We start from the raw sequence: 12,029 nt of genomic DNA on the forward strand, positions 1-12,029 counted from the left end.
TGAGATTGCTCATTTTAAGTCTAGCAGGATGGCAAAACTGACCAATCCCCTTGTTAGGGTTCTGTACACCTTATGCATGGTCCCACCCCCACAAGGGTGCCATGCAGTTATTTATATAATTAGCAAGCTGTCTAATCTTCTGGGTGGGCCACAAGCACCTTATTTGCATAGTCCCACCCAGTCATTTGGTAGGAGTTACAAGACCATGGTGACAAAGGCCACATAAAAGCAACCCATCGTACCTCATTATTTTTGTTTAGTTTACAAATCACTTTCATCTTATTTTAACCACACCACCACTAGAAATTAAGACAATTCCTATGTCCCCATTATACAAATGATAACAGAGGCTCATCAAAGATGTTAACCTGCTCAAGATTAGAGCAAGTCACATTAAAGGGATTCAACTGGTCTGCTGACTTCCAAGTCCAGTGCTTCTTTCATAGAGGGCTGCCAAATGACAAGGGAGAGAAAAAGACAATGGAGACACTCAACCCAAAGTTGTGGCTTCTCCAGCTAGCTAAGATTTTGGGCTAGAAGGAGGTCCACAACTCTCCAAGTCTACAGAGGCACATGGCATGGGCTTTTGAGTCAGGTAGACAACTTGTGCTCCAACCCTGGATCTACCACTTATACACTGTGACTCTGGGGAAGTTACTGGCCTCTCCAAACCTCACATTCCTCATGAAGCAAGACAAGTTGTTGTGAGGTCTCAAATAAATAATTATGTAAAGCATGTAGAATGATTATTCTTTCAACACTTATAGAAGACTTATTAAGTGCCAGCCATTATTTCAGGGTTAGACCCACAGCAAGTGTTGGATAATGCTATGATTATCTGTCAGAGCCACACGGACTCCTCCACTGCACTCACAGGAGTCCAGTGTAGCTACACTCACACCAGGCCCACCAGGAAGGAGCACTGCAGATCGAGAGTGATTACATTCCAGGAAGGAGGCCCAGAACTAAACAAGGCAGACACTCCTCATTCCCACTGCTATTCTCAGAGGTCAAGGTCAAGCTTTCTCACATCCAATTTCTGCAAGGAAGTCCAGTAGATATTAACATGATCAAATTTCTCAAACAGCAGCCTCCCAAGGACAGAGGGTCACAGGATGTAAAGCCATTCCTTTTGTTCAGCAGCACAGAGGTTGCATTAGAAAAGGGTGCAGCTGACTCTGCTCCTGAGGGCAAGATCTTTAGCCTAAGACCAGGGGATGATGGGCTTGAGGTGGGTGTATTGGTTGGCAGGGAGGGTGGGTGTGGAGAAAGGAGAGAGCCCCTTGGAAAGTTACATGGTTGTGTGTACATGTTTCCTAGAAAGAAGATTCATTGCTTTTAACGGATTCTCAAGGCTCACGCTCCTAAAAATAAACCACTGTTTTAAGGCAAACAAAACAGTACATGATTAGGAAGGAAGGGCAGAGGAGAAAGGGGCTGCGTTCCTTCCATTCAAGGCAGAGTCCCTGCTAGCTGAGGCTCAGAGCTGGTCTGAACAATGCCTTCTCACATGCACTGCTACCCCAGTCCAGCCTCCAGTTACAATATCCCAGAAAAGAGACACAGAGGGACCTTGGGGATAAAGGTCTTTATTCACCAACATTATCTCACTCAGTAACAAAAAAACAGGAGGTACAATTCCCCCAAAGGTCTGGAGCAGCATCCACCCCAGCAGCAGGAAGCATAGCCCACTGACACACCAGCTGCAGGTCGGGTCCCCCTGAAGGCCACTTAGAGGTCATAGTTCGGGTTCTTACGAAGGATAACAAAGCCTTCCAAAATGGGGGTGACAGGAAGAAACTCCTCAGTAGCCAGTTCTGCCCGCTCCCCATGGGCCAACAACACTGGGGTTGTGTGTGTCTGGAACCCTGTGATGGTCTTGGGCTTGCCAGCCTGGCCCACCACATCCACTGCCTGTAGGGTGAGAAAATCTCATGAAGGGACTCCAGATGGACAGCAGCAACAACCCCCTACCCACGTAAGTGTCAAGGAAGCCAGCCACATCTACTGAGTTCTAAGTACAGCCCGTGGAACTCCACCCCTCCTCAACCCCTCACCTGGCCCACACGGACAGACACCGGCAATGGCCGCAGCTCCTCATCGAATGTAACCAGCATTCGGGGCTGCATGGCAGCCACCAGTCCATATAGTACATAGTGCGATTTGCCTAGGATAACTAAAGGAAGCACAAAGGACAGCTGTGGTTAGAGGTGCAGCAGGTTCCCCTGGCCCCTCAGGAGTAGACGCTTGGCTCAGATCTTCACGCTTAGAAGAAAATCTCTTTGGGCCAGATGGAAAGCGCGGGAGGTGAAAGTGTCAAGAAGCCCAGCACCTGATCATTCACCACAGGCCCAAAGAACCCCAGGAGCCCAGAGTGGTACAAAGCTAGTGGAGGTCCTGGCAGGGTGGAGACGGGCGCCATGTGCCATTCCCTAAGACCCCTGACGGGCACTCACTGTTGCGGACGTCCAGGAAAGAGACAAGCACAGTGAGCAGCCCAGCCACGGCCACTTGACTCATGAGCTGCCGGTCACTGTGGTAGGGGCAGAGGGTGAGTGTGCCCTTCCCTAAGTGCGTCAGGCCCTGAAAAAAGAGAGGGGACCAAATGGAGGTGGGGAGTCATGCCTGAAGAAACAGCCATCACCTAAGCCAGCCACATAGAAATCCCAGAAGTCGCTCACATCTTCCCTCCCAGGTCCCCTTCATGTCATGACACGTGCCCCTTCCATCACCAGGCACTGCTCCTGGCATACTCTAAGGAAGAGTTCCACATTTACCTGTGCCAAGCGCACCATGAAGAGGTTGTTGGGGTCCTTGGCGTGATACTGGGCCAACTGGCGCAGCATTGCAGCCAGACGAGCATTATTGGTACCTGGAAACGTAAAGCGTTACGGAGCCTTGAAAACAAACAGGGCCTCAGACCTTCCCCCAGCCCGCCTGTGGTCTTCTCCTTCTGCCCCTTACTCACCACTGCCCACCATGCCCATGGCAAAGATGGAATTATAGGAAACTTCTGGATCTGCATCGTGGGAGAACTTGCTTAGGGTGTCCAGGATGTTGAGCCGTGGGTTTGAGACAGAGATTAGAGCCAGTGCTAAAGGGACAGCCCGCCGGAGTGTGGGCTCCCCATATCTCAGCTGGTGATAAAAGCAAACAACAAGGGTCTCAGGGAAAGCAGGTGAAAAGAAGAAACGCAGATACAGGAACAGGCTGATTGGTAAAAAGGGGGCTTCATCAAATTTGGTACAAAGGGCACTCAAAAAGGCCATTTTCTCATACTCCACTGCTGAGAAAGCCTGCCAGGAAAGTCTCCCCAGGGAGCCCAACATCGCAGTCATCTTCACCCTCTGCTCACCAAGTGGCCAAAGGTTCGTAGCGCCATCTCCGCACCAATCTCCTCCCCCATAGCAATAAGAGCAATGCCCAGCACAGCCACTCCCTGTGAATGAAGCAGCAGAACCCAGTAAGCTCAAGGAATTGAAAACATCCACCCTTGGCTCAATCCTAAGAAAAAGTCACACTACAGGGAACAACCTCACCTCTTACACATAGAACTTAGGCTCACACTATTTCAACGCACAAAGATACCCAGAGGGACTTTCAAACACAGCCAAGCCCAGCTCCCTGGGTCCCGCACGGACGAGCCTGTCCTTTCTCAGGGCCTCACTCTGTGTGCACTCAAGGCCCACATAACCTGATGCGCTCCCATGTCAGCAGGGGCTTCCTTCTTGTCCTTGTCCTTCTTCTCCTTCTTGTCCTTGTCTTCCTCCTTTTCCTTGGAGTCAAAGTGCTCGCTGCAGATGTGCAGCAGCTGCTGCACCTTCAGGACGTTCCCTGAGCCTGCAGCAGGGTGCAAGGGGGGAGAAACAGCAGAGATAAGAAGCCACCAAGGAAAACCTCCCTCTGCAGATAGAGGAAGCCTAGAGAATCGAAAGCAGATCAGAATGAGTGAGAGGAGAACCACCACCTGAAAAAAGGATCAAGAGAGAAGTGAAGAGCCACCGAGGAAGCACCCCAGTCACAGACCTGCGTAGGCACACACATCCACCAGTGTGTTGGCAAAGCTGCGGAACGGCTCTGACACAACCTCCAGCGCTGCCAGGATTGCCTCAATGGCCTCACCCTTCCCTGCACAACAGATTCATGGGATCAGAGGACACTTGCTCCCCATCTGGCACAGGCTGACACGTAAACCCCCGCTGCTGGATCCAGTTACTGTCAGCCTTTTGCCCAACAGGAGAAGCAGGCCCTCACCCAGGTGGTTGAGGCCCAGTCCAAGAGGAAGCCAGCGAGCATAAGTGTCCTTGAGCTCTGTCTCTGATTTCTCCATGATGGTCTGAAGGATAGTGGAGGTGACGTCTCCGTTGCAGGAGCCCACAGCTATCATTCCACAGGCCAGAGCTGTTACACCTGCAACCTAAAAACAGATGTAAGTTAAATCACTAAAAATACTTGTTTAGCTATCCTGATTCAAGATAGCTGATTCCTCCAGTCCACTGTAAGGCATCCTCACTAACCACACCAGACAATAATAATAGATCAAAGCAACAGCAGCAACCATTCACCAAGGACTTACTATGTGCCAGGCATTTTGCATACTATTAGTTTTTAACCCTCACAACAACCTCATGAAACAAGTCCTACCATTATTCTTTTATTGATGAGAAAAATAAGGCCTAAAAAGATTGAGTTACTTGCCCAAAATCACCTAACTTATAAGCAGATGTAGCAGGATCTGAACTCTGGCCTTTCTGACTCTAAAGCCTACTAGATTTAACCATCACTAAAGCGACTCTGAGATAACTTAAGGATGGCCAATGACTAAAGCACTGAGAACCACCGCACTCCAGTTGGTGTATTTCTCATGGATCCCAAAGGCAGAAACTCAATGCCAGAATGTTAACCTTTTATCCCGATGGAGCAGGAGAAAAGTGTAGAATAAAGTTCAAATTCACACACACAAAAAAAAGACCGACCAGACTTGCTGGTCTGCCAGAGACTGGAGTAACCCCAAGAGTATGGCCCCCGGACACCCTTTAAGCTCAGTACTGAAGTCACTCCTGAGGTTCACCCTTCAGCTAAAAATTAGACATGTTTACAGGGCAAATAACACACGTGAGGATTGTGCTTCATAGTTCAATCACGTATACAAGACTGAATGGACACACGAGCCCAAAAGCAAAGACGAGAAGGCAGGAGGGACAGGAAAACTGGATGAATGGCAACAGGGAACCTGGAGTAGGGAAGAGGAGAGTGTTCACACATCGCAGGGTTGGCAACCAATGTCATAAAACAATTTGTATGTTAACTGCTTAATGAGAAACTAATTTAGTCTATATGATTTCACCTTAAGCAATTAATAGTTAACTCTTTAAACTCAACGTCACTTGAGACTTAGAATCCCAGTTCCCAGAAATTTCACTGTGGTGACACTGCCACCTCCCCCACCCCAACACACTTTTGTCACAATCTATCCCAGGGAGTAACAGGATTCAGAGCACCTTCCCTACTTACTTAAGTGACCAACAACCACTACCCACCTCCATGTTGGACTTGGAATCTCCCATCACAGGCAGCAGCAGCGTTAGGACATCCTCACGATTTGAGCCAGCATAGGCCAAGCCCAGCCTGCAAAAGCCAGGGAGAGGCAGTCCATCAAGGCACACCCAGGTACAAGGCAGGGAAGGAACAAGAGGAGGACCAGTCATTCAGTCATCATTTCAACACACATTCAAAAAAGACCCAGTTCCTGTTCTCCCAGAGCTTACAGGCTGAGTGCTACCAGAAGAACAAGTGAGAAGCCTTACCCAAAGATGGATCCAAGTCTCATGGTGTTGCTGTTGTGGAGAACATAGTCTGAGAGCAGTGCCAGGGCGGGATCACACTCATTCCGGACCCCAGAGTTCACAATGCCACAGGCCAGGAGGGCACCTGACTGCAGAGGGTGAAGAGATTCCACTCTTGGACCACTGGACCCCCTTGCCACAAAGGATGCCACGTGGGCCTCAGTACAACAACCCACTTTAACTAGAGTTAAAAACTGGGACGACACGACCAGTGAAAGGCAGGCATTGCTGGACCCCAAGACACGGGATTGCGACGTCCCCACTGGTAAGCTGTGCCCAGACCAACCTTGATGTAGTCCTCGGAGGAATACAGGTACTTGTCAATCTGGGTGAGGCCACCATCCACATCCCACAGCAGAATCATGCCAAGAGACGCAGCTGCACTCAACATGCCTATTCCAAACAAAAACCCATCAGTCTTCAAATGGCCCTACGTGAGAACACTGTCACAGAGGGCTCTCTGAGGAACTGCACAGAATCTCTTGTCAGGTAACATATGAAGCTAGGAGGGCACCAAGCACAGCCAAAGCAACACGAAGATGAAGCAGAACAGAAGTATACCGTGATCCTTGTTCTTGTAAAGCCATTTGTTGCCGTCATCAGTCAGCAGCTTGTCCTGGCCGAAGGCTGCGTTCACAAAGCCGTTCACAAAAGAGGAGGCCAGGTTCATGCGGGCCGAGTCCACCTGAGAGCCACTGCCCCCAAACCCTGCACAGAAGAGGAGACGAGACAGGAAGGAAGGGTTAGAGCAGGACAAGAAAGGAACACGGTGTGGCAGCCAGGTCTCTGGTCCTGAGCTGTACCCTTAGGAATCTCTACCAGGGTCTAGAGAATTCTGAGCTCGAAAGGATCAGCATGTTGGGCCAAACCATCATCCCTACTAAAAACCAAACTAGTTGCCCCTGCGTTGATTCCAACTCACAATGATCCTACAGGATGGAGCAGAACTGCCCCACAAGGTTTCCAAGGAGCGGCTGTTGGATTTGAACTGCCAATCTTTTGGTTAGCGGCTGAGCTCTTAACCGCTATGCCACCATGGCTCCTCATTCCCAACACAAGGGGCACAATTAACAATCCCTCGATCTCCTCACACACAGCGCGATAGCTACTCACTGTTGTTCTCGAGGTGGGTTTTGTAGATGTCATCAGGCACCTTGGGCTCCATGATATCTAACTGGAGAGAAGACAGAGGGTCACAATTACTCCCCTAGTCCTTCTCCGCTTGTCCCTTCTGCTAGCCCACTGAATGGCAATTCTAACCCAGGAAGGTCTGGTCAGAGGCACAGTCAGGGAGGTGAAATGCCAAGCAGAATTACAACCAAAGAGCCTTGATGGAAAAGGGCAAAGGGCTTCACCTCCCGAGCTAAAGCCAAAAAGTTGCTGTTGAGCTGCACATTCGACATGATCTCCGTCAGGTCCTCATACTCGTCTACATCTTCACTCAGCTCCAGGAACACCCCATGTCGGCCCAACATGAACGCCATCTGCTTCTGCACTACCCTGTGGGAGACAGCCACCGTATCTGCTCGGCCTCCATCTGCCAAGCATCCAGGAAGTCCTTCGGGCCCTAACCCAAACTGGAAACTAGGAGTCCTAGCTCTTCATGCAAATATCCCATCTGCGAGTTCATCACTTCCTCTGCCAGCTTCTTCCCTACGTACACATCCTTGCAGGAGGTAAAGATGTCTTCTACCAGCTCCATGTCATTCAGCATCAACGCCAATCTGAGAGCCTCAGGGAAGCGGCTGAACTTCCGGAACACACCCAAGGCACAACGCAGCAGGGCAGAGTTCTCAGGCTCAGGCACGTAACTCACACAACTACAAAAGTAAAATTAATAAAGGAATTGCAAATACCAAGCGTTCGTTCACTCCGTTCAATTCGCTTACCCGAAATAGACACTGAATGCCTACTCTGAGCCAGGTACTATACTCAATGCTGAGACTAGTAAAGAGACACAACATCTCTGACCTTAAGAAGCCCACAGACATCAGATTAACTACGGCCAGATGCAAACCTGGAAGCACAAACCCGAGAAAGGCAGCACCACTGAGGGAGGAGAGCGGGGGAGGGCAGGTCTCCTGCTGCCCCTACTGCGCTTGCTCACCTGGTGAGATAGAGGCAGACCTTCGCATATGCATTCTCATCGATGTCCTTCTCCAGCATATCCACCTGCTCAATTTCCATAAGTAAATCACAGGCCTCGTGCTCTGCATTGTGGGCCATGTTGTAGGGGACGATCTCCTTCACCAGGGTCAGCAGTGGCTCCCGCTGCGCCTTCTCTGCCTCATCCAGCTCCTGCCACTCCTTTGCCACTTCTCCCGCCAGATGCCTACAAACAGGCCCAGACCATTAAAGGAGCAGAGCACGGGAAGTCCTTCCCTGTGTGGCAAGGAATTCAGTGTTCTGGGAAACTCCAGGTACGCTGGTACTCCATGGCAGAATCACAACTCTACCTCAGACTGTCCCCTCCCTCACACTCCTCAGAAGAAAAGGCCTTACCTGACGTACTCATGACCCCACGATGCCAATTCCTCCTGGGAGCCAACAAGCCGATACTTGAGGCACTCACGCTCCCCACTCATGGTCATGGCCAGAACGGAGATGATGTCAGCTGCAAAACGCTGCAGAGAGACCAGTCCTTTGAGGTCAAATCCAATGGTCCAAGGGAAGGGGAGCATGACATTATGCAATCCAGATCACTGTCACTGCCTCCAAAATTCAGTATTAGCCACATACCAATCTCTGTACTACAAACTTACATGTTATCTAAGCTAAGCCTCACAACGACCTAAGGCTGGTGTCACTATCTTGTTTCTAAACCAACATGGCTAAAGGGTGGGAAACAAGGGTGAGAGTGGAGAAAGCCAGGACTCTGAATTTCAGTCTAATTGCAATAATAATCTATTAGAGAGTCTTAAGCAGAAGACACACAAATCTAGAAGGATCACTTATGGTTCCTATATAATAGACTGCAGGAAGCAGAAAGTTGAAACTGGTTTGTTCTGGTTCAAACCCCAGCTGAAAATCTGAACTTCTACCCCAGATATACCAAATCAGAATCTACAGTTTAACAAGATCCTCAGGTGATTCTTACGCACAATAAACTTTGTGAACCACTGCTCTACTAGTGGTTGTCAGAACTGGTCCCTGACCAGCTGCATCAGCATCACCAGGGATCCTGTTGGAAATGCAAATTCTCAGCAGTGGTTTGAACCTGAAAAGAACTGGTTTGAAGCCCTGGTAGGAGGTCAAGGACAAAGGCCATTTAGGAGGCTGTTGCAGTGGTTCAGGTAAGAACTGGAAGGTTTCCTGAATTATGGTTGTACCAACATGTGGAAAAGTGTTTGAACTGAGAGTATATTTTGAGCTAGAGTAAATGGATGGATATGGGATATAAAGGAAATTAAAAAAAGAACAAACTTAAACATAACAACTAAGTCATACTAATGAAGCCTCAGGGTCCAACATAAATGACAGAAAGTGTCTAATGAAAAATTTATTCTCCTCTTTCAGCTCTCTTGGGGGTATTTTGGCTGTGATGAGCTTTGTTAACTAACCCAGGTCTTAGTCTATCAGGCTTCCAGTGTTAATCATGAGCCCCAAAGCCTAGATAAAAGAATTCCTAAACTAGACCTCCACCAGCTTCTGAGATAGTTTTACCTTATTCTCTCCAGGGTCCATGCTCTCATAGATTTCCTTCAGTTTGCCATAGTGTGGACGCAGAAATTTTAGAGGCTTGGGCACTGAAGTCATAGATGTTGTAGAGGAACGAATCTGCCTTCTCAGCTCTTCCAGAGCTGGTCGGTATAAGGACGTGTCCTTCTCCTGATTCAGGATACGTTAGGATTCAGACAAAGAGGATTCACATCTCTCCAAGACATAATAAACGCGTTGCCGTCGAGTCGATTCCAACTTATAGCAACCCACAAAGGACAGAGAACTGCCCTACACGGTTTCCAAGGAGTGGCTGGTAGATTCGAACTGCTGACCTTTTAGTCAGCCCCTGAGCTCTTAACCACTGTACCGCCAGGGCTCCCCAAGTCATAACATGGAGATGTGAAATTACAACTCTTCTAAAAAAGTAACTATCTCATTTATCTTTGATTCCCCAACTCCCTGCACAGTGCCCTCACAGAAACACAAATGATCCCAGTTAAGAGCTCAACGGCTCTACTTCTCCGACAAGACAAAACTACATAATTTTTCATATATTATTTGCAATTCTTCCCTTCACAACACTATCACAACCAACCAGACCAAACTCACTGCCATCAGGTTGATCCCGACTCACAGCAACCCTATAGAATAGAGCGGAACTGCTCCATAGGGTTTCCAAGGAGCGGCTGGTGGGTCTGAACCGCCAACCTTTTGGTTAGCAGCCAAGCTCTTAACCACTGCACCACCAGGGCTCCATCATCACAACAATCACCCTGAAATACAGTCTACTCTTCCTCACACTTCACATATCAGCTATGGCCTCAAATGGAAAAAAGCAGACAAATGGGGAAGATCCTAACGCCCTCACCCGCTCAGGATAACGTCCTGACTCACCCCCAGTCGCTCCACGAGCATCTCCAGTTCATCCTGAAGTTGTCTGTCCTCCTCAGACTGCAGGGTTGGGAGAAGAAGCTCATCAACACAAGCAATCCCAATCATCCTCCTCCCATTCACCCTGGGACAGGTGGTGAGAACCTGCCGCCTCAGGAGGGACCAGGTGGACCAGAAGAGCGGGAACGGGGAAACCTGGTGGGAAGGCACCTTGGCTTCTGGGCCAGGCTGTCTGAACGCCGTTCTCTGAAATGTGGGCGACAGTGACCCGCCCGACCCCAGCTCGCGGGGCGGTCGCGAGGGCTGGCGGGGACCGCAGAGATGACAGCGCGGGGTGGGGGAGGTGGGGCAGAGAGCGGGGGGCCAAGAGCCCCGAGGGTCGCCCCATCCGCCCTCTCCAGGGCGCCGCGGGGCCGTTGGGAGTAGGGCCTGAGGCCTGCGGGGCCGCCGTGACTCAGCCCGTGGCCTCCTCGGCTGGCTCCCGGAGCCGTGCCTCACCAGCTCCTGCTCTTTGTCCTTGTCCCCAGCATCCCGCCGCTCCTTGCCGCTCTGCTTCTCGTCCGCGCTGCCTGGAGTTGTCACTGGGGGCTGCTGGGGCAACGGCCCCTTGTCCCGGCCACCCTCCTCCATCGCTCACCAGCCAGACCTGACACCGCCGCCGCCGGCCCACTGCGCGCGCACCCGCTCGCACCGCCCCCATCTCCCAGGAGGCCTCGCGCGCGTCGGCCGATGTGCTCCTCCTCCAGACTCGCGAGCGACCGGAAACGCAACGCGAACCTAGGATCTCCTCCTCCTCCAGAGCCCGCCTCCGACCGGAAACACCGCGGGGAGCCTCGGTGCTCATCCTCCTCCCGAGCACGCCTGCGACCGGAAACGTGACGGCGAGCGCCATCCCTCTGACCCCGCCCCCGGAAGCCAGATGAAAAACTACCATCCCCAGCATCCCCCGCGCCGAGGATGTGGCCCGAATCCGGCCCTCGGAGCTTCCTGGACGCCGGGGTGTAGGCTACCGAGATTTCCTTGCCGTTAGGTTTCCTTTTAGCAGTATAAATAGTCCAGACATTGACACCGCACTTGACTGCGTGGTCCGACAAGCAGCCAAGATTTTGAAATCGGGGACCCTTGATTGTCATATATGTAAAGTTTCTGTATTATATGTCTAGCCCCCAGTTGAAGGAGAGTGTGCTAACGAGGCGCTCCTTGGAAACTATGGGGCAGCTCTACTCTGTCCTATAGGATGGCTATGAGTCAGGGTTGACTCGACGGCAAAGGGTTTGGTTTTTGGTATTGGGGTGAAGAAGAAATCTATAAAAATCATATGCTGCACTGCCAAGTTCTGGAGCTAAAAGTGGAGCAAGACAAGGTCTTTGTTCTCAGTCTGGCGTGTGGTTTCCCTCCTCCTTATTGTGACTTGGAAGGGGTGTAACTGACACTATCAGGAGTACTTTTAAGTGATCACGTGTAGTTCTCATAAACTTTTGAGATTGATACAGTTGTGTCCATTTTACAGAGGAAACTAAGGCTCAGAAATATAGTAACAATCAGACGTCATGTAATAAGTAGTAAGATCAGGATTTGAACTTTGATCCTTCCATCCTCCGAGCCCTTGACTGCTTCAGGCAAACCCCAAAG

The 12,029-nt window shown here is 50.4% G+C and overlaps 1 protein-coding gene across 1 annotated transcript; it reads right to left on the reverse strand.

Moving 5' to 3' along the window:
* Positions 1 to 1,573: 1,573 nt before the first annotated feature.
* Positions 1,574 to 11,064, reverse strand: PSMD2 (proteasome 26S subunit ubiquitin receptor, non-ATPase 2). Its single transcript, XM_003412893.4, has 21 exons — positions 10,896 to 11,064; positions 10,401 to 10,457; positions 9,510 to 9,674; positions 8,349 to 8,470; positions 7,954 to 8,178; positions 7,508 to 7,666; positions 7,202 to 7,346; positions 6,960 to 7,020; positions 6,408 to 6,554; positions 6,133 to 6,239; positions 5,808 to 5,935; positions 5,541 to 5,628; positions 4,255 to 4,417; positions 4,027 to 4,128; positions 3,695 to 3,840; positions 3,356 to 3,439; positions 2,969 to 3,137; positions 2,778 to 2,872; positions 2,457 to 2,583; positions 2,058 to 2,176; positions 1,574 to 1,914 (listed from the first exon to the last, which is right to left on the reverse strand). The coding sequence occupies exons 1-21, from the start codon at positions 11,025 to 11,027 to the stop codon at positions 1,732 to 1,734; spliced, it is 2,724 nt and encodes a 907-aa protein (XP_003412941.1). The 5' UTR covers positions 11,028 to 11,064; the 3' UTR covers positions 1,574 to 1,731.
* Positions 11,065 to 12,029: the final 965 nt, after the last annotated feature.

The sequence above is a fragment of the Loxodonta africana genome, chromosome 1 (genome assembly GCF_030014295.1).
Source record: "Loxodonta africana isolate mLoxAfr1 chromosome 1, mLoxAfr1.hap2, whole genome shotgun sequence".
NCBI classification, from domain to species: Eukaryota; Metazoa; Chordata; class Mammalia; order Proboscidea; family Elephantidae; genus Loxodonta; species Loxodonta africana.